The following is a 23,450-nucleotide window of genomic DNA, read 5'->3' as shown; positions in this document are numbered from 1 at the left end:
TAAACAACCCAACAGAAAAATGATCAAGAGACTTGAACAAGACTTTCACAAACGAAGGTATTCAAATGGTCTATGTACATATGAAAGGGTGTTCATCCTCATTAAAATGAAAATGGAAATTAAAACCACAACGAAATACTACAATTATTTATCAACCACAATGGTTAAAATTTTAAAACTGATAATATCAGGTTTGGGGAAGAACAATGGGAATTCTCATACACTGTCGATGAGAATGTAAATTGGTTCAATGATTGTGAAAACATTTTGTCATTATCTACTAAAGTTGAAGATATGCATACTCCATGACCCAGAAATTCCACTCCTAACCATGTATCCAATAACAAATGTGTACACAATCATATTAAGAAAGAGGTACAAGGGGCCTGCCCGGTGGCTCAGGCGGTTAGAGCTCCATGCTCCTAACTCCGAAGGCTGCCGGTTCGATTTCCACATGGGCCAGTGGGCTCTCAACCACAAGGTTGCCGGTTCTAAGTCCCGCAAGGGATGGTGGTCTCTGCCCCCTGCAACTAAGATTGAACATGGCACCTTGAACTGAGCTGCCTCCTAGATGGCTCAGTTGGTTGGAGCGCTGGCTCTCAACCACAAGGTTGCCGGTTTGACTCCTGCACCGTTGCCCTCTGCAACTAGAAACGGCAACTGGACCTGGAGCTGAGCTGCGCCCTCCACAACTAAGACTGAAAGGACAACAACTTGAAGCTGAACAGCACCCTCCACAACTAAGATTGAAAGGACAACTTGACTTGGAAAAAAGGCCTGGAAGTACACACTGTTCCCCAATAAAGTCCTGTTGCCCTTCCCTCCCCCCCCAAAAAAAGAAAGAGGTACAAGACTTGTTTACCAGCATTATTTCTAATTGCCAAAAACTGTCAACAACTCAAAAGTCAAATGACAGGGAAATGAATAATAGCATATTCATACAGTGCTGTATTATATAGCAATGGAAATAAATGAGCTATATACAACAACATGATGAAATCCGACAAACATAATATTGACTAAAAGAATCCAGATATAAAAAATATAAACTGAATAATTCTTTGTATGTAAAGATTTAAAAAGAACATGTAAAATTAAATTACAAAGAAAAAACAAGAACATGATGAGCAAAAAGTGGGGTTTTTTTTGGAGGGTGGTAGAGAATGACGACAGGAGGAACAGAAGGGGAGTTTCTGAAGCAATGGCAATCCCAATTTCTTTACCTGAGTGGTTGTTACATAGATGGTCACTATATAATAAATCAGTGAGCACTACATTTTTGTTTTGTGCAGTTTTCTGGGTTTTTATTTCTCATGACTTTTTAAAGAGGTCTAAAAGATGGTAACACATAGAAAGATAAAAAGAAAACAAGGAAAGAGTACTCTTCTGGAAGGCAAATGAAGAAAACATTTCAAGGAAAAAAATGTGTTCCACTGTGTCCAATTTTGCTGCTACGTCAAATATACTGGGCACTGCACTGCTAGTAACCATTGGCTTTAGAAATGCAGAGACATCCGGGGCCTTGACAAGAGCAGTTTTAGTAAAGAAGTGAGGGTCAAAACCAGATTGCAATGGGTTCAGGAGAGAAAAAGAGAGTTAACTAGAGAAATCAATTACAGATAATTCTTTCAAGGAATTTTGCTGTAAAGAGAAAGAGAAATAGGAAGAAAGTAAGAAGGGGAAGTAAAATAATGCAATTTTTTATTTTATTTTAATGAGTGGTAATAGCATGTTTGTATGCTGATGGAAAAAAATAGTAAAAAGGGGTAAATTGACAGATGCAAGACAGGGAAAATTCTGAAGTACTGTCCCATGAAGAGGTAAAAAGTCATGGAATTTAAGGCACAAGTAAAAGGGCTGGCGTATGGACAGGCAGTTTATCCATAGTAATGACAGATGACACAATGTACATTGGTAAGTGGAGATCAATGCAGTCATCTGAGCTTAGGGCAGTTCTCTTCTTCACTTTGCTTAGTGAAGAAGGAAGCAAGATCATTATCAGCTAAGAATAGGGTGGGGAAAGGGACTGATAGTAAGGCAAATAACACCAACTCCAATAACATACTCCCCCAATCTGAAAGACTTAATATAACAATATCTTTTTTATCAATAAAAATTATTTTAACAATATTTTTTATTCCGCATCCAATGTGGCTCCGATGTAGGTAGAAGGGCAACCTTTCACATTGTCATTTAAAGATCCAGGTTCCTTCTATCTTGTAGTTTCACCACTCCTCTGCTGGATCCTTTGCAGCTATCTAGAAGAGGCAGAAAGAGCAAATTCTCTATGGATAAGGCCTAAGGAGACCTTTATCACGTCTACTCACATTCCATTCGATGAAACTCAGTCACGTCTTCTGGAAGGGAGTCTGAGAAACATAGTCTAGCTGTATACCCAAAAGGTAAAGGAAACAGATATTACAGTCACTTTCAGAGAGATGCTGAAGATTGAAGGAGAAGATGGATTGAAATAGTTTCTCTGAACATGCAAAGGCAAGTGGACGAGGAAAATATAGAATGACTGCTGGGCAGCCTTAAGGGCCATCTGACTATATGAAAATCAACACTGGTGATTATTAGGGTGGATAATCTGAGTGGCAGTAAGGAGCATACAACCACTAAACTCCACAGTAGGAGGAATGTGAAGAGTACAACCACCACTTAGGAGGTCTGCAAAACAGCAGTCATGACAGAAGATACAGGTTTCAGTTTGAAGGAGAAGGTAAACAATAAAGGAGATTTTGCCCGTAACTGACCTTGTGGGTCAGAGGGGAAAATGAAAGGGTGTCATAGGATGGATAAGGGTAAAAATAAAGACAGAAAATCTAATGTGCAGAGACATTTGGGAACTAGAGTCCTAAATAGGGAATAATTTAAGAGAACTAGGCTTCTTGTGGTGATTTACACGAATAGGAATAGGGTTGAGGTATTACTTCTGATGGTTCAAAAGCAAATAATGAACAAGTGTTCATACAAAAGTTTGTCACACAAACATTGAAAGTAAAAGTTGGTGGGAGAATGGTCTTTATAGAAGCAGAGAAAATCCCAAGGCTCCAACTGACTCTTACTGATAGATATATAGAGTTTTGGAAAGAAATGGTCTTACTCTGAGGACACATGAACAATCACTTGACCTCCATCCATTAAAGTCTGTATAGCAATGGTTCTCCACTGAAGGAAATTTCCCTATCAGGGGATATCTGGCAATGCCTGAAGACATTTTTGGTTGTTACAACTGGGGAGATGCTACTGGCATCTAGTGGGCAGAACCCAATGATGTTGCAAAACATCCTCCAATGCCCAGGACAGCAAAAGAATTTTCTAGCGCAAAATGTCAACTGTGCCAAGGTTGAGAAATCCGGCTGTAGAGAAATTGTCTTAGCACACAGGCACTTTCTTAAACTCTTAAAGCGCTGGTGATTTCCTCCCCATTGCTCTTTCTCTGTCTCCCTCTCCAACCGTTCCCTACCTTGCTAGCTTTGAAGAAGAAATAAGCTGCTATGAATCCTACAGCTGCAAGGAACTAAATGTTGCCACCACCGCATGAGCGGTGTTGAGCGCTCCAGGTGGGTATCCAGCCCTGATTAACACCTTCACTGCAGCCGCTGAGATCCTTAGCAGAGGACCAAGCTATGATGTGCATAGACTCCAGAACTGACAGAAACTATGAGATAATAAATATGCATAGTTTTAAGCTGCTATGGTCGTGGGTAATTTGTTACACAGCAGTGAAAAAAGAAAAATGAAAAAAACAAAAAAAAAACAAAAAACAAATAGAGTCTATTTGCAGCTTGCTTCTTCAAAGCCCATAGAGAGAGGTTCTCTCCATGAAGAACAGGGAGACAATTCTTTACGGGCCTTTTGCATTTCCGCATATCTTGTGAGCAGAGGTACTGATTGCTTTTGTTCTGGACAGTCTTTTCAAGGACGTTTGTGTAATGAATAGCCTTGAAAAATACCTCCTTCTAGAGCAAAGGGTAGGTTTGTTTATAGTCTTGGAAGATAAAAATAGTCTTCCTTCAGAATAGCAGCAAGTATGCTTACTTCCCATTAGACTCGATTCTGTTCCCTAAGCTCAGCAGTTCTCCTTGCAACATACTCCATGAGCAAATGTCAGTCATCAGGCCCTCTTCACATTGCTCTGTGGAAAATGGAGTTTGGGGAACCAGGCGGGAAAATGCTGATACTCTGGCTACTACTATTGCTATGAGGACATACTAAAGTCCATTCTCTCTGATCCAGGAGACTCATATCTTCTTAGCATCTACGAAACTGTGTCAGGCTAACTTGTTCATTTGAAAGTAGGGTAGAATATCAGATCTCTGATAGTTCTTGAAAATACTATGCTGTAACTGCTTTTTTTTTTTTTTAATCTAAATCTCCCATTGGTTTATAAATTCCTTTGGCTTAGAGATTTACTTCTTATAATATCCCTAGCACTTATGATGCTTGGTAAAATAAATCATTTGTTGAATGAATGAAAAAAAAAAGCCACGTATTACAAATATTCTACATGGCAGTCTGAAATCAATTGAAAAAAGTTAAGTTATTCAAAATGAAGCAAAGAAATGTGGGTAAAAACTTGAAAAACTTTGTTTAATATCGACATTTTCAAATGTCAGAGGAAAAATTTTGTACATTTATAATGAAAAACACACACATTCTTATTACAATACATTAAATAGTAAGGTCATAAGTATTGTATAGAAAGAAAAGACATTTGGGCTAATTTAAACAAGAAATTTAAGCATTAGTCTTAGCAAATATTTATTATCAGAAAACTGTACTTTCTAAAATCAATATTCTTAAAGGGGAATAAAACCCTCATCTTAGGCAAGCAATTCCATACTGGAAATTTTCAGACATTTAGTTATTTCAGAAGTTTAAGATAATCATATAATTCAGCCAACAGAACATTTAGTTCATTAAGGAGTTTTAGTAAATCATGCAATTTAATCAGCACAGGTCTGAACTAATTTAGTAAATATTGTGTTTAATTAAAATATATATGCTTATATTAAATGAAGAAAAGAGCCTCATTTAAAATATACCTCCAGGGGGCCGGCCCGGTGGCTCAGGCGGTTAGAGCTCCGTGCTCCTAACTCGGAAGGTTGCTGGTTCGATTCCCACATGGGCCAGTGGGCTCTCAACCACAAGGTTGCCAGTTCAATTCCTCGACTCCCGCAAGGGATGGTGCGCTCCACCCCCTGCAGCTAAGATTGAAGATGGCACCTTGAGCTGAGCTGCGCTGAGCTCCCGGATGGCTCAGTTGGTTGGAGCGTGTCCTCTCAACCACAAGGTTGCCAGTTCGACTCCCGCAAGGGACGGTGGGCTGTGCCCCGTGCAACTAGCAATGGCAACTGGACCTGGAGCTGAGCTGCGCCCTCCACAACTAAGACTGAAAGAACAACAACTTGAAGCTGAACAGAACCCTCCACAACTAAGATTGAAAGGACAACAACTTGACTTGGAAAAAAGTCCTGGAAGTATACACACTGTTCCCCAATAAAGTCCTGTTCCCCTTCCCCAATAAAATCATATATATATATATCCAGATGATTAAAAAAACTGACTTTTTTTTTTTTACCCTCATCTACCATTCCTGCCCTCTCTAATGGTGATGGAAGGAAAACTGACTCTGGGTGGTGAACACACAATGCAATAAATAGATGATGTATTATAGAATTGTACACTTGAAACTTATATAATTTTACTAACCAATGTCACCCCAATAAATTTAATTTAAAAAATAAAAATAGAAGAACAGAAGTGATTAGGAAAAAACTTACAACTATGACTGATCCTGCCCAAACTAAAAAGGATGGAACATAACACTGACCCTTAAAAACCTTATGGAGCTAGTTATAGATTGCCTTTTCTGAACAGGAAAGATTCTAGATTCTCAGTTTATAGAATTACCTTTCAGCTAGCCTAGAGGACGTTTCTAAAATCTGACAGTCAAATTAATTATAGAAGCTGGCTAGCTAAACACATATATTTCTCTAAGAGCTAGTTGGCCAAATGGATATTCCTTTAATATAACTGGAAACGGTTTAATGCAAAAATATGTATATTACTAATTCCTATAGCTAGTACACTAAAATACAAAGCTGTATGACCGTATAATACTACATATTACATAAGTTGACAACAAAGAGACTGTTCTCAGGTATAATTTGATTAATTCTTCCCTGTAATAAAATTGAAACAAAGTCTTTGCTTACATACTGTTAAGGATTGATATGTGTTCCCCCAAAAAGATATGTGTAAGTCTATAAACACTCAGTCCCTCAAAATGTGATATTTGGAAACAGGGCCATTGCAAAGGGAATTGGTTAAGATGATGTCATACTGTCGTAGAGTGGGGTCCTAATTCAATATGACTAGTGTTATATAAAAGACAGCCATGTGAAGACACAGACGCACAGGGAGATTACCATGTGACAAGGAAGGCATAGACTGAAGTTATGCAGCTGCAAGCCAAGGAACACCAAAAATTGTCAACAAACCACCAAAAGCTAGGAATGGACAAAAAGGATTCCCCTACAGGTTTCGAGGGAGCATGGCCCTGTCAGTATCTTGATTTCTGACTTCTAGCCTCTAAAATGAAATAACACATTTCTGTTGTTTTAAGCCCTGTAGTAGGTAGCATTTTGTCTCAGCAGCCCTTAGGGAACTAATAAACATACTAACTACCAGAGTAGCCATTTCCTGCTCCTAGACTGCACTGCATTTTTCTGTGTAAAACATTTGATTCATGAGTAAAACTGTTCCTTAAATTATTTATTTCTCATTTGAAAATATCATTCAAAGCAGTGGCATTTGGCAAAAGGTCATAAAGACTAGCAGTAGTGCTTTGTGTGCTTATATTCATAAATGATCCAAGTCTCTGAAAGTCCTAAAACATTTCATGGCTCTAAAAACACTGCTAAACAAATACAAAGTGAAAAAAAGGTTAATAACACATGCTAGCAAGAGCATATCCAAAAGTAAAGTGAAGAACCCTTCATATATATTAAGAAATAATTTTAATATAAACCGTGATTTACTATTAGCTGTCAGGGTCCAAAGAGGAAAATGAGTGCATCCCTGGTGTAGGGGAAGCACAGCCGGGAGAGGACGGAGAGGTGCACAGCACAGGTGGGCATGGAGGGATCCATACTGGAGGACTGCCCAGCACAGAGTGCATGAGCCTGGATAGGGTCAGGAGGGCAGTCAGGCAAGGAGGGGACAGGGGCAGCCTGGCATAGGCTTTGGATCCCAAGTAGGCTGAGGAAAGTCTCTGCATAGGAGGGCAGCTTAATGCAGGGTTATCAGTGCAGGGTCATCTGAGCCTGAGAGAGCTGAGAAAGATGTCTGCATAGGAGGGTGGTTTGGAAGGGAGTACTGGAGCACAGGCAGAGTGAGGATGGCATCTGCACAAGGGAAGGAGTGACAGTAGTCAGAGATGGGTCACACACAGGGGGATGGGTCAAATATGTTAGTATATTAAGGATAATGGGATTCAAGTTTGTCATTGTCAGAGAAGGGAGTTATAATGATAGAAAGGGGAAAAACTAGTATAAACCCTGGGATACTGGATTGAAATTGGAGGTATTGGTGTAAACTCATAGTTTTCAATTGAATAGACAGATATAGAAATATAGAGGTAAATGTGTGTATTTATGCATTCAAGCCCTCAGAGGGTTTGAGAACAGTGATAGCCCAATAGCAAAGAGTAAACCTAGTACCCAGATCTTGATTTCTAGATACCATACCCCACTAAAACAAAACAGGACTTTTGGGTGAAATAGCTAATTCAAAGGCTGGAGGAGGGAATGTATTAGTTTGGTGCAAAAGTAATTGCAGTTTAAAAGGTTAAAAATAATTGCAAAAACCACAATTACTTTGCACCAAACTAATAAAAGCCTGGTTCATTTTCTTGAACCAGAAAATGATAAAGTGTTCAAAGAATGCTGGGTGCCTTTCCAAAGGAAATAGAGACCAAATTAAATGGGGCTTGCACTACCCAAATCTAAGAGAATTTGACAGTAAAGGATTATAACCAATTGAATAAAATATGAAATCATGAGTCTACAGAGATTAAATAAATTGAAACTTTGATAAGGAACAGGATATTTACATGGTTTCAAAGTACTTCCACACAGAATACTTATTAATTACATAGACAAAAATATTAATAGTAATTTTACAGTGGGGAAGCCCGGTGGACACCACCTCCTCAAGGACACAAAGTTAACATCATTATAATGAGATATTCAAAATCATGTGCCATCTGATAAGGTGCAATGGAAAGAACACAGCCTCACTTTTATGATATTCCTGCCAAAGTTACCTGAATCTAATGATGAGGAAACATCAGACAAACACAAACTGCAGGAAAATAACAGACCCATAATTTTCAAGTGTCAAGGTCACTGAAGACTAAATAGATACAAAAACTGAAGGCAATGATTGACTCTTAACAGAATCTTTTGTCAATAGAAGACATTATCGGCACAATTAGAAAAACTTGAATGAGGTCTGAGGATTAAATGATATTAATCTATCACTGTTAATTTCCTTCTTTTGAAGGTTGATTGAGAACATCCATGTTTGTAAGACATACTAATGTATTTGGGAGTGATAGAGCACCTTTTCAACAACATAGTCCTTATAATTTCAGGAAAATAAGTTATTTGTAATGCACTTACAAATTTTCTGAAGCCTTGAGAGTTTATTTAACTTCTATTTTCACATTTTTAAAATGTTCAAGCCAAAAGTCTTACATGCTTCCAGAGAATGGAGGGGGGAAAAGTATGTCATATCCAAAATTCAAGAATCGCAATGTTTTCAACTTCTCAGTAGGAACACTAGGAGCTACAAGATGGTGGAGAAATGCCTGCTAAATTCTGAAGAAAAATTATTTCCTGACTAGAATTCTATTTTTCAACTAAACTATCAGTCAATTATGGGGGAATAAGAAAACATTTCAGACATGCAAAGTATCACTTTTTCTCAGAAATACACTGCAGAAAGTGCTCCATGACAAGGAGAAAGTAAGCCAAAACAGAGGAACACTTGGAACACAAAAAACAAGAGATCCAAAATAGGACAGATAGAGAGAATGATGCTGAAAAAAGAACCTGGGATCACAGCTACATAGAGAAAGGTGAAACCAGTCCACATTGGAACAGGTCAAAAGTCTATGGAAGAGTCAACTTCAAGAGGTTGAAATTGATTATCAAATGTAAATGAATATAACTGACAGGATAGTTAAAATATATTGAGAGGATATTTAAATAATTGGTGGAAATATCTATGCCTGAATTAATGAAAGTATACTGTAAACCAAACAGAAAGTTTTTAATTCTGAGGGGAAAACACACAAAAAGTGGGGGAACAGAGTTGGGAGTAATGGGAAGTGATTGCTAATGGGTACAGGAGTGCTTTTGGGGTAATGAACATGTGCTACAATTAACTGTAGTAATTGTTACACAAGTCTGTGAATATACTAAAAAACGACTGGAGTTTATACTTTAAATAGGTGAACTGTATGCTTTGTGAATTCTATCTTGATAAAGCTATTATATTAAAAAGCAATAAACCGTGGGATATATGTACTCATATACAAGCAAAATGGATGACAACAATAGCAGAATGGAAGGGTAAGAGGAAAAGCAGCATACTACTGGAAAGATCTTTTAATTTCAGTTTTATAATTGACATAAAATTGTAATATATTTAAAGTGCAAATATTTATCTTTTGGTGAGAATATTTAAGTTCTACTCTCAGCAAATTTGAATTATACAATACAGTGTTATCAACTATAGTCACCATGTTTTACATTAGCTCCTCAAATCTTATTCATCTTATAGTTGAAAGTTCATACCCTTTTACCAACCTCTCCCTATTTCCCCCACACCCCCATCCCCTAGCAACCACTTTTCTACTGTTTCTACGAATTTGCTTTTTTTTTTTTTTTACATTTCGCATATAAGTGATACCATGCAGTGAACATGGAAGTGCAGCTATCTCTTCGAGATTTTGTTTGCATTAAATTGGATACATACCCAGAAATTGGACTGCTAGATCATGTGATAGTCCTATTTTTAATTTTTTGAGGAATCTCCATACTGTTTTCCATAGTGACTGCATCAATTTACATTCTCACTAACAATTCACAAGGGTCCCCTTTTCTCCACATTCTCAACAACACTTATCTCTGGCCTTTCTGATAGACTAGAGCCATCCTAACAGGTATGAAGCGCTATCTCATTGTGGTTATGGTTTGCATTTCACTGATGGTTAATGATGTTGAGCATCTTTTTATGTACTGTTGTCCATCTTTATATCTTCTTTGGAAAAATATCTATTCAGTTTATCTGTCCATTTTTTAATTGGATTGTTTGATTTTTTGCTATTGAGTTGTATGATTCTTCATATATTTTAGTAATATATTAATAAATATAGGATATTTATTAGGATATCTTATAATGGATGTAGGATATTAATTCCTTATCAGATATATGACTTGAAAACATTTCCTCAAATTCCATAGTTGCCTTTTCATTTTGGTGATTATTTCTTTTGCTATGCAGGAGCGTTTTAGCTCGGTGTAGCACCACTATTTTTTCTTTTGGTGCCACTACTATAAGGTTCTTATACCATATGTCAAGTGATGTAATATTATATGAAGGTAGGCAGAATTTAGTCAAAGATACAACCATTAAAAATAAAGCAACCATTAGAATAACAAAATAATGGGATCATAAAAATATACTCAGTCTAAAAAAAGGCAGAAAGAAGAGGGGAAAAGATAGATGAGATCAATAGAAAAAAAAAAGTACCATGACAGATTTAAATGGAAACATATCAATATCATTAAGTGTAAATGGAATAAACCCTCTAATTAAAAGTAAGATATTCTCTGATTACATGCAAAACAGCAAGATCCAAATATATGTTGTGTATAAGAAACCCACATTAAATATAAAAACACAAATAAGTTAAAAGCATAAGGATGGTAAAGATATACCACGCTAACACTTATCAAAAGAAAGTTGGAGTGGCTACATTAATATTAAATACAACAGATTTTAGAGAAAAAAAATATTACTAGGGAAAAAGAGAGTGATTTATAATGATAAAGGATTATAAATCATCAATTCATCAAGAACACATAATAATCTTAAATAATAACAGAGCTCCAAAATACATTAGATAAAAACTGACAGAACTTCAAAGAAAAATAGACAAAACCACAATTATAGCTGAAGATAACAACATTCCTCTCACAATAACTGATATAACAAATAGACCAAGAAAATCAATAAGGATATGGAAAACTCCAAGAACACTATCAATCAACTTGAACCAACTGACATTTATGGAACACGCTACCCAACAACAACAAAAAACACATTGTTTTTAAATACACGTGGAACATTTACCAAGACAGATCATATTCTGGGCCATAAAAACAAGCATCAATAAAGTTAAAAGGATCCATATTATACAACATATTTTCTCTGATCATTATGGAATCAAATTGGAAATAAATAATAAAAAGATCTCAAATGTTGCAAATAATTGAAAGTTCTCAAATGTTGCAAACTAAATAACACAGCTCTAAACAATCCATATGTCAAAGAAGACATCAAAAAAAATTAGCCAAGTATGTTTTTAACTTTTTTGAACAAAAAATACAACATATCAAAAATTGTGAAATATAGGAGCTGGCCCAGTGACTCGGGCGGTTAGAGATCCATGCTCCTAACTCCGAAGGCTGCCAGTTCGATTCCCACATGGGCCAGTGGGCTCTCAACTACAAGGCTGCCAGTTCAATTCCTCGAGTCCCACAATGGATGGTGGGCTACGCCCCCTGCAAATAGCAACGGCAACTGGACCTGGAGCTGAGCTGCGCCCTCCACAACTAAGATTGGAAGGACAACAACTTGACTTGGGAAAAATAAAAGTCCTGGAAGTACACACTGTTCCCCAATAAAGTCCTGTACCCCTTCCCCAATAAAAGCTTTTTTAAAAAATTGTGAAATATAGCTAAAGCATTACTCAGAGAGAAATTTATAGTATGAAATGCCTATATTAGACAAGAAAAGGCGAGCTGCGGCTGCGGCGGAAGATGGCTGCGGATGAGGCGGTGGACACTCAGCTGATGCTCGGAGTAGGGCTGATCGAAAAGGACACAAATGGAGAAGTTCTGGGGGTGTGGTGTTATCCTTTCACAACAGCTACTTTAAGGAATCTGCTGCTGAGAAAATGCTGCCTTACAGATGAAAACAAACTTCTCCATCCCTTCGTCTTTGGTCAGTACAGAAGAACGTGGTTTTATATCACAACAGTTGAAGTGTCAGATTCTTCCGTTTTGAAAAAGGTGACTCATATTGTTCTGACTGCCAAAGATTTTAATTCAGAGAAATATGCTGCCTTCACTAGGATATTGTGTAGAATGTACCTGAAACATGGGAGCCCAGTTAAGATGATGGAGAGTTATATTGCAGTTCTCACGAAGGGGATATGCCAGAGTGAAGAAAATGGCTCTTTCCTTAGCAAGGACTTTGATGTCTGAAAGGCATACCTTGCAGGCTCTGTCAAAGACATTGGATCTCAATTTGGAATGGAAACTGTTATCTTACACACAGCATTGGTGCTAAAGAAAAGAATTGTCATCTATCACCCCAAAATAGAAGCTGTCCAGGAGTTTACCAGGACTCTGCCTTCCCTGGTGTGGCATTGACAGGACTGGACCATACTTCACTCATACTTGCATCTCAGTGCCGATGAGCTGGAAGCCCTGCAGATGTGCCCAGGTTACGTCACCAGATTTGTAGACTTGGAGGTAAGCAATAGGTCAGACCTTTACAACGTCTTTGTGAATCTGGCAGACACTGAGATTACCATTGCTCCACTCGCAAAAGAGGCCATGACAATGGGCAAACTGCACAAAGAAATTGGTCAGCTAATTGTTCAGTCTGCAGAAGATCCAGAGAAATCAGACAGCCAAGTTATCCAGGATATTTCCCTAAAAACAAAATAAATCTTCACCAACCTGGCACCATTTTCAGAAGTTTCAGGTGATGGAGGAAAGCTAGTTCTCAATTTTGAGGCACTAAAGCAAAGACAATTTCCACCAGCAACAGAAAACTTCCTTTACCATCTAGCAGCTGCTGAACAAATGCTGAAAATCTGAACATGTGATCGAGTGTATCACTGATGACTGATATAAAGCTCTTTGACCATGATTATCCATTAACTATGTAAAATACTGAAAATAACAAAGAAAATGCTGTTTTAATGATTTGGAAGTATTAAGATTTGATCTGAAAAGCACTGAAACACATATGAAAACACTTCTGACTTTCTCCTATCTGATTAGTTTTATGACTACTATCGATGTTGGACAAAGTGCTGTAACTACCATAGATAACGTTATAAAATGGCCCGATGTCCTGGCGTAAGAGAAAAAAGCTGTCAAGTTCTCTGTCAAGTTCTTGTGCAAATCACAGCAAATCCGAAAGCCTTCATTATTATAAGTTCCAGTTTGTCTCAGTATGTAGCCAAAAATTAATGGTTTATTTTCAGAAAGCTGCCTGAAATTTTGCTTTGTATTCTTCTAGGAAGAACTTTAATTCCTCATGAGCTCTACTTTCTGAGCTACAAAGTTTTCTGCAGAACTGTCTCGAAGGTCATTTAAAAGACCCTGCAGTTGCACTTTCTTGTAAAAGAAATTTTTTTCTTGGCCTTTGAACATTTTGCCTATATGAAGGTTTTGCATAAATTTTGTACTTGAGTAGACAACTTTAATAATCCATATTTATACTTGGCAAACTTAAGTCACCAGTACTCTTCAATTAACCCTGTTGCTAGCAATATTACTTTGAAAAAGATGCCAGTGCTTATATGGCAGAGTAAAATAAGCAGCCCATTTTGAATATAAATGTGACTGAAACAGCAACTTTATATAATTGGTAAGGAGTGTGAGAATTAACTTCTTGCAAGGGCCAAAACCAGAGAATGTCTTCCAAAAGCCTAAGTAAAAGTAACCTGGCCACATATGAAGGTAACTGTTCCTGTTTAGTTATGTATCTTTCCCATAATTGGAGACCTAAAACTTGCAAAATAAGCATGGAGGTCTAAATTACATACTTGTTATTTTATATATATTCATGTTAATTATGAAAGATTATTTTATACTCAGTACTGTTGTCCTTAGAAATCTTACCCAGAAAAAGGTGTGCAGAAAAATCTTGGCTTTATTGGATCTTTCATTTATTCTTGTAAAAATTAAAAATAGCCTTTTCCTTCCCTCCTTGGGGAGGGGTGCATCTGAAATGAGAGCTTTACTAAGACAAACAACTTAAAATTAAATCTGCACTTTATGAAAATTAATACTAACACCTTTTTTCCCTTGTTTTTGTATTACTACTATATTAGCTAATGATCAAAGTTGTTAAAATTACAAATTTATGATGCAGAAATAAAATGGAAATATTTTGATACTCAAAAAAAAAGGTCTCAAATCAATGACCTCAGCTTTTACCTTCATAATCTCAAGAAAGAAGAGTAAACCAAGCATACAGCAAACAGAGGAAAGAAAAAACTGATAATGAAATGGAGAACAGGAGAAAAAGAGAGCGAGAACTCAATGAGATCAAAAGCTGGTTTCTTAAGTAGACCAATAAAATTAATAACCCCTCGCTAGACTAAGAAAAAAGAAAGAGAATACTCCAGTTACCAACATCAAAAATGAGAGAAGCACATCACTGCAAACTTTACAAATTTAAAAAGGATAATAAGGAGGTCATTATGAACAATACCATGCCAATAAATTCAACAGGTTGGGTAAAATGACAAATTCTTTGAAAAACACAATCTATCAAAGCTCATTCAGAACAAACAGGTAACCTGAATAGCATCAATTTAAGAAGTTGAACTTTAGTCAAAAAGCTTCCTACAAAGGAAATTCGAGGTTCTAATGGCTTCATTTGCTAATTCTATTAAAATAATACCAGATCTATACAAAATCTACTAGAAAATTAAAGAGAAGGAAATAATTCCAAACTCATTCTTTGAAACCAACTAATTTTATTTCAGACATTAGTTGTTTTAGGTTACCTCCCATTTGTATATATTGAATTATAAGGTGTTTCAATAATTTAAAGCAACTTCCAGTTCTCTGCCTGCCCAACAGGCAAACTTTTTCTATCTAACGTTTTTATTATAAATGAACCTTAAGAATGTTATCGCTGCATTTGGGCGGTGGTGCAAGTGCGGTGGAGGCGGCAAAGTGCTCAGCGCACAGGGCACCTTGGCGTCGGTGGGGGCCCCTGCAGTCACAGCCCCCGAGTTGGTGAGGTCACTGTCGAGACCTCTGCTCTTCCACCTTTTGCTCGCACCAGGGGTGATCAGCTGACCAATGAACCGACTGCTGAACTCAAAGAAGTTTCTCTCTATTTGACAAAGATGGCAATGGCACTATCACAACAAAGGACACTTACAGTGTCGTGAGGTAACGGGGTCAGAACCCAGCAGAAGCTGAATTGCAAGATATGATCAAGGAAGTGGATTCTGACGGCAATGGCACCAATGACTTCCCAGAATTTTTCACTATGATGGCTAGAAAAATGAAAGATACAGACAGTGAAGAAGAAATGCCAAGTCTTTGACAAGGCTAGCAATGGTCCCATCAGTGCAGCAGAACCATGCCACGGTCATCACAAACTTAAGAGAAAAACTAACAGATGAAGAAGGAGATGAAATCATCAGAGAAGCAGATATTAATGGAGCTGGACAAGTCAACTATGAAGAATTTGTACCAATGATGACTGCAAAATGAAGACCTACTTTCAACTCTTTCCCTGCTAGAAGAATCAAATTGAATCTTTTATTCTCTTCTTGCAAAAAAAAAAAAATAATTTACTCATTGTTTCTTTATAGCAACACTGAATGTCAAAAGCAACTTCTGCATTTGCAACAACATGGATGGACATAGAGAACATTATGTTAAGTGAAATAAGTCAGACAGAGAAAGACAAATACCATATGATCTCACTTATAGGTGGAATCTAAAGAAAAGAGTAAGTGAATGAACTAATCAGAAACAGTTTTGGAGACATAGAGGAAAAACTGAGGGTTGCTACATGGGTGGGGATAAGGGGGAAGGTGAGGGGATTAGAAAACAGTCAGTAATCACAAGATGGCCACCGGGTTTTGAAAATTAATTTGGGGAATGTAATCAATAATGTTGTAAAGATTTTGTAGTGTATCCGATGGACACTTGTCTCATTAGGGAGACAACCTCAGGGATGATGTAGATGCCTGATCACTGCATTGTACACCTGAAGCTGAAGCTGAACAATAATGAATGTCAACTACAGGTGTGTGTGTGTGTGTGTGTGTGTATATGTATATATATGTATATGTATATACTTACAAGAAGTGGAGTATAGCATTAGGAATAGAGACAGTGGAAATGTAAGGGCTCTGTGCAACGTCAGAGGGATAGTGGATGGAGGGAGGGGGATTCACACAGTGTGAGGGATATAAATGATAAACGTCTAAGTATTACTTTGTCTTGTGCACCTGAAACTAATAAAAAAAAAAAAAAGGCAACTTCTGTTCACACACAAAAAAAATCTGCATGTATTGGTTGGTGGTCCTGTCCCCTAAAGATCAAGCTACACATCAGTTTTACAATATAAGTATTTGTACTGCCTTAATGATAAGGAAGCACTTAGTAGGCTCTTCGCAGTTCCATTTGCTAATGATTAATACGCTATTGGGTCTGGCCACTTTTTCATGTATGCAGCTTGACAACTGAACATAGTCAGGCATTTATATTAAAATGAAAATACAAATTCAAAACCTATTCAAATGGGTTCTATTGGGTTGGTGCAAAAGTAATTGTGGTTTAAAAGGTTAAAAATAATTGCAAAAACTGCAATTATTTTCACACCAATCTAATAATTCAGTTTGTTAGTATATGTGTAAATCATCATAACTGGTTTACTGAAAGCAAACATTTAAAATTGGTTTACGTGAGGATGTGTGTAGGAAAATGGATGAAGGATAATCTGTCCAGACATAGCCCCACTAACAGGATGGGTCCCCTATACTCCCATGGGCCCTTACCATGGTGACGGTGACACCCTGGTGGCATGCCCACATGTGTTGGTTAGCGTTGTCTGCATTGTACTAGAGGGAAATGGGTGTCAGGCTGTCACCGGTCACACAAATTTTTAAAGAAACTTTTACCAAGGGAGCATCATTGGACTCTGTTTTGAAAACCTTCTGACCCATGACTTGGAGCCAGCAGAGGTAGGCTGTGGCTGTGGACTTCAGCACAACCACCAATATTGCTGTTCAAGAAATTACAATTTACATCCATCCCAGGTTGTAAATGCTAGTCTTTTTGTTTTTTTTCCAATAAAAAGACCATTAGCTTAAAAAAAAAAAAGGAGCAGAGGTGTTATCACTACAATATGGAAAGACTTCCAAAACATAGATCAGCCTTCAATGGCTTTGCAAAGTAATCAAATTTTAAATCACATTTTATTGATGTACAAGACTTCTTTCCTTTTTAAGCTTATGAGCAAAAATATACGTCTTTCATTAAAGTATTTTTCGATTAAGTGGAAGAATTAAAACCATCTATTACTTTCTTTAAAAGATGTGCCTGTAAGCACTAAATATTTAAATTAGAAAAATATCCAAAGATGTTTCATTCTTAAAGGTTAAACATAAACACTAATCACACATCACATAATGCTCACTTTTAAGAAGTACCTATAACCTTTGGATCTATCATAATTTTTATCTAATTATATATTAAGCAAATGTTACTGCAGTCTAAGTTTTTTGAAAATTATTTATATATAAACTCTTTAAATAAATATTTGGTTAATGAAAATATGCCAATTCCTCAACTGAGAAAATTTTAACTTAGATATTAATAATGAAGTACTTTTCCAAAACATTTTGATATTTTCCAATTGTTACATCACATTAAGACAAGTTATATCACATAATGTACAATAATATAACATAATGTATACATAAACATACCGTGTCTTGCTTTGGAATTTGGACTAAAACAGAAAGAAGCTGCTCTGTATCAAGAAATCTTGATATAACTAAAACAAACAAAAAATATGAGCATTTAAACTTTGTTACAGTTAAAATACAGATTATGCAAAATATCCTCAAATAATAAAACAGAACAGTTCCACCTGCAAATACTACTTGTTTTCATTGTCTTTATCTGTCTTACATGTGCCAGGAATAAAACAATATAGCCTATTGGTCTTTTCTTAATTTTGACTATTCACAATATGCATTCAAAATTTAACACTGTTAATTACCCCTTCCTTCTTGAAACTCTACTTCTCTGGCTTTCAGATATTGCTTACCATAATTTCCTTCCCACTTTTTTGATCTCTAACTTTTCTTCCTGATTCTTAAAAAAGATTAGCTTAAGAGCATAGTTCAACCACTAACCATGTAACCTTCTAGCAGTTATGTAACTTCTCTGAACTTTAGCTGTTCTTATCTTTTAAATGCAGATAATGACATCTATCTCCTAGGGTGGTTGTTGTGAGAATTAAGTGAGATAATATGTGTAAAGTAACTTGCACATAGCAGAACTCAAAACTGTTATTTTATTCTTCTTAACTCATTTTCCACCTTAGTCTATAAAAGTAAATTTACACATAATTATAATCTATCCCTTTTAAATATCCCTAGGCTGTTTTTTTTTTACCTTAACCATTTCATATGCATGTCTTTTAAGAACGCACTCTTTTCAAATGGCTATCACCAAGACAAATAATAACAAGTGTTGGAGAGGCTGTGGAGAAAAAGGAACCCTCATACACTGTTGGTGGGAATGCAGATTGGTGCAGCTGCTATGGAAGGGAGGTTCCTCAAAAAATTAAGAATAGAATTACCATATGACCCAGCAATCCCTCTCCTGGTTATCTACTGAAAAAAATCTGAAAACATTTATCCGTAAAGATATATGTGCTCCGATGTTCATTGCTTTATTTACGGTGACTAAGACATGGAAAATGTCCCATCGATAAGTGACTCGATAAAGATGAAAACAATGGAATACTATTCTGCCATAAGAAAAGATGAAATAGTGCCATTTGCAACAACATGGATGGATCTTGCGGTTATTATGCTAAGCAAAATAAGTTAGAGAGAAAAAGTCAAGAACTGTATGATATCACTGATATGTAGGATATAAAACTGAAAACAAAAAAAAGAACAAGACAAACAAATGAAGAAACAAAAACCCAGAGACACAGACAATAGTTTAGTGGTTACCAGAGGGTAATGGGGGAGGAGGGTGGTAGATGAGGGTAAAAGGGATCAAATATATGGTGATGGAAGGAGAACTGACTCTGGGTGGTGAACACACAATGTGATATATAGATGATGTATTACAGAATTGTACACCTAAAATCTATGTAACTTTACTAACAATTATCACCTCAATAAACTTTAATTTAAAAAAAAGAATGCACTCTTTTCCCCATACTTAAAATATAGAGATAACTATTTTTTAATGACTCATGGCTATTATCATCATTATAACGTGTGACCTCAAAAGTTTCTGTGTAGACATTGATACTTTACAAAGTGGTCCCAACCTGTTATCCTTTAAAAAAATTTTTTATGTCACTTGCTTCCTGTTCAAACTGCTCAATATTTTTTGCTAGCTTTCAGTTTGCCTACCTCTGGAACTGTGCCCTTTTATAATTTGCTGCTTCTGTGGTAAATTATGTTAAAACAGTTTTAACAATTAGAGTAAATAGGCTGAGTATAGTACTATTATACTATTCAATATGACATAACACTAATATGACATTTTACATGTGATTCCACTAGTCAGACTATCTTCAAGCCCTCACTTAGATTGACCTTTCTCTTTTTCAGTCTCTTCCTTCTTCCTTTCTCCAAATCTCTCATAACAACTAGAATGTTTTTAAAATAAGAACTTCATCATATTACTCACTTGGTTTAGAATTGTCAGGTCCCTATTTCCTATTGGATAAAATCCAAATTACTTAGTATTACATAAAGGCCCTTCAAAAGCTAGCCCCACTCAAATAAACTCCTATAAACTTGGGGGAAAAAAAAAAAGAATGCTCCAACATGGATGAACTCTGAAAATACTATGCTGAGTGAAAGCCTGTCACAAAAGGCCATATACATATGACTTGAGTTATATGTAATGTCCAGAATAGGCATCCACAGACAGAATCTATAGGGACAGAAAGCAGATTCGTGGATGTCTTAAGGCTATGAGGTTGGTGAGAATGGGGGGAGTGACTGCTAATAGGTATGGGTTTCTTTTGGGAGATTAAACCGTTCTAAAATTGAAAAAATAAAAAAAGCTAGCCTCAATGTTCATTTCCTGTCATTCCCCAAGGCTTCCATCATAAATAACTACTGGTCATGCCTTAAATGCAGCAAGCTCTATTATAACAACATAAGTATAACTGCAGAAGCTTATGTTAACTCTACCTTTCCCAACATCCCAGAAAAACAAGTGTACCCTAAAAAGTGATGATTGTTCAACCTCACAGCCAACAGCACTTACACCTGATCTTTACTACAGCCACCACAACTAAAAAATATTTTTGTTATCCGTGTGCATCAACATACCTTGCACACGTATGTTCCCTTTGTCTTGAATATCACTTCTAGGATTATTCTCGTTGTCAAAATCCTACTCATTCCCTTAAGAAAGACTGCAATATTGTCTTCGTGAATACCACATGGATTATATCTTTATCCCAGCTCCCATCTCTGCGTTTCCATAAATACTCAATTATTAAAGCATTTACCACACTGTTTCGTATATTTAGAGTTCTGTTTCTCTAACATGAATGTAAGATCCTTGAGGACAGAAACTTATAGCTTCATCTTCCTCATCTTTTTATCCCTAATACCTACAACATGCCGACTACAATAAAGAAATTACTGGGCTTTTTTTTTTTTTAAAAAAGGTTCAGATTCTCATATTTTAATAAATTATAAAAATTACCCTCCCACCCTGTTCTATGCTCATGCTCTCCTACTTTTTACATGCTAAGATAAATTACAAACTTATCTATGTTTTCAACATATAGAAAACATAGAAATGGCTGGTGCTTGACTAACATTATATGATGAAATAACTTTTAATATACCTGGCACTTATGTATTACACAGAATGCCAGGTAAAGGTAGACCAACAAGATATTGCTGTGAACAACAAGAAAAGGGTTACCAGTCAAAAATGGCCTCCTTGTGCCTTTCCAAAAGTCTCATTAAATACACTGGAATATATAGAAAAAAGTGAATATATTAAAAACATTGGAAATGTAGAGTCACAGTCAATATAATGCCAGAATTCAAAAGGAATTATACTAGTTAAAAGGTATTTGGAATTGGACTGAGGAAAAACTGTTCAGGCTGTAAATGCCTTCCAGACTGTCGTGTACCACTTCAGTTTACACTACCGGAACACCAGGAGGGGTGGTTGGCGGATGGGGGTATGGAAGACAGAAAAAACTGCTAGAAACCAGGAAATGGACTAAGAACAATGCATATAAATTGTCCTTCCACCTGTAGGTTTAAGAAGAAAATTGCACTGCCATGCCAGTGAAGAAATAGAAAGGTGCCAAGGGCAATCTTCTTACCTCATGTTATGGGTTGGACTACATCCCCCAATAAGATATTTTGAAGTCCTAAACTGCGGTACCTGTGAATGTGACCTTATTTGGAAATTGGACCTTTGCATATATAATCAAGTTAAGATGTAACATTGGGGTAGGCCTTAATCTAATATGACTGGTGTTCTTAAAAGAAGACAACGTATTTTTTTCTAATTGTTTGTATATACTAAATTAGATGATATTCATTTACCTGACTGAAGTCCGAAAAAGAGTTCCTCATCTTGAAGTAGTTCTTGAACACAATCTAATCTCATGTTAATGGTTTCAATATCAACTAGAGGCTCTAATATATTAGAACGAAGTCTTCTGCTCCCTCCAGGTGTCTTAGTATAATTTAGAACACCAAAGAGAGTGTGATTATTCCTTTGGAAACACAAGTAAGAAAAATTGCACTAAATATACAAAGGAAAAATTCAAGATAATTGCAATTTAACATCATAATTAAATAATCCTACAATCTACAGTAGTGATTCTCAAACTTTAATGTGCATACAAACTACATGGATATTCTGATTCGGTAGGTTTAGGATGAGGCCTGAGATTCTACACTTTAAATAAGCTCCCAAGCATGCTGTCAGTCAATGAATCACACTTTGATTAACAAGGATCAACACTATCTTCTTATACTTACCAATTTTTTTCATAGATCATTTACAATATTCAAACAAATACAAAATGTTCTAGTTCATGCTATTCTACCAATAACAGCAAAATATCAATAATCGATATAATATGGATATAATTTTTCCTGTGTGAAAAAATATGAAAAAATAATAATAAATTTATCCTAAAGGGGAAAAGAACTTCTATTTGACAAAAATGAGTATTTAATGTAACCACTTTGTTCTAATTTAAGAAGTTAGAGAATTGTAAGTGAAAGAGAAAGGAAGAAAATAATTTCAGGCACAGAAACTGTTAAAAAAACAAACAAACTGGAATGTATAGAGAATGACCAAGTGGACTGCTTATGTTAGATTGGTTGATAAAAACCAGTCTGTCTTTTTGGCAGTTAAGAAGACCCATGCGAAGATGATGAAGAGATGGGGATGATGACAATGATGACAGTGAGAATAGCTAACATATTGAACACTTAGTACGTACCACACATTGTTCTAAGCACTTTACATATATTAACTTATTTAATTCCAACACCCATGATATGAGGTGGATACTATTATTAAGCACGTTACAATGGAAGGAACTGAAGCACAAATAAGTTAAATAACTTGCCCAAGGTTTCCAAATAAGTAGCAAAGTAGCAATTTCTGGCTCCAGAATGAGAAAGAAGATCAAGATTGGTGGAACTTTACAAGTAAGGGTGAAAATGGAGGGAGATGAATGAGAAGTTGATAGAGGCCAGGACACAGAAGTCCCTGTAGACCATGGTAAAGAGTCTGGATTCTATTCTACAAGTGATGGGAGCCATTGAAAGGTTGTCAGCTGGAGTGTTGCAAGATCTGGTTTCTGGTTTAAAAGGATCAAACTCTAGTCATTAGGTCGATAATAGACTAATTTTAGGAGGGTAAGAAGAATGCAGACAGACAAGTTAGGGGCTACTACAGTAGTCCAGGCTAAAATGATGAAAGTATGGATTAGGGTTGTAGCCTTGGAAATGGTAAGAAGTGATCCAGAATTGGTAGGTACTCTGAAGGTTGAGTCAAAATGATTTTCTGATTTTTGAATCTGGATTGAGAAAAGAGAGGAGACAAGAAATACTCTTAAGT

General features: G+C 36.3%; 1 protein-coding gene and 2 pseudogenes across 1 annotated transcript in view; 2 read left to right on the top strand and 1 right to left on the bottom strand.

Moving 5' to 3' along the window:
- Positions 1-23,450, bottom strand: part of MSH4 (mutS homolog 4) — a 79,389-nt gene that overhangs the window by 32,252 nt on the left and 23,687 nt on the right. Inside the window, exons 7-8 of the mRNA XM_019743771.3 lie at positions 21,917-22,089; positions 18,065-18,132 (exon numbers count right to left, since the gene is read on the bottom strand). Coding sequence (XP_019599330.3) covers positions 18,065-18,132; positions 21,917-22,089 — 241 coding nt within the window. The remainder of the gene's footprint in view (positions 1-18,064; positions 18,133-21,916; positions 22,090-23,450) is intronic.
- Positions 12,122-13,460, top strand: LOC109453757 (DENN domain-containing protein 10 pseudogene; annotated as a pseudogene).
- LOC109453745 (neo-calmodulin pseudogene) lies at positions 13,445-15,836 on the top strand (annotated as a pseudogene).

This window comes from Rhinolophus sinicus, chromosome 14 (assembly GCF_057876585.1).
Source record: "Rhinolophus sinicus isolate RSI-liver-muscle chromosome 14, RSI-T2T, whole genome shotgun sequence".
Lineage (NCBI taxonomy): Eukaryota > Metazoa > Chordata > Mammalia > Chiroptera > Rhinolophidae > Rhinolophus > Rhinolophus sinicus.
The sequence above is the reverse complement of the archived record's forward strand: the minus strand, read 5'-3'. Positions and strand labels throughout refer to the sequence as shown.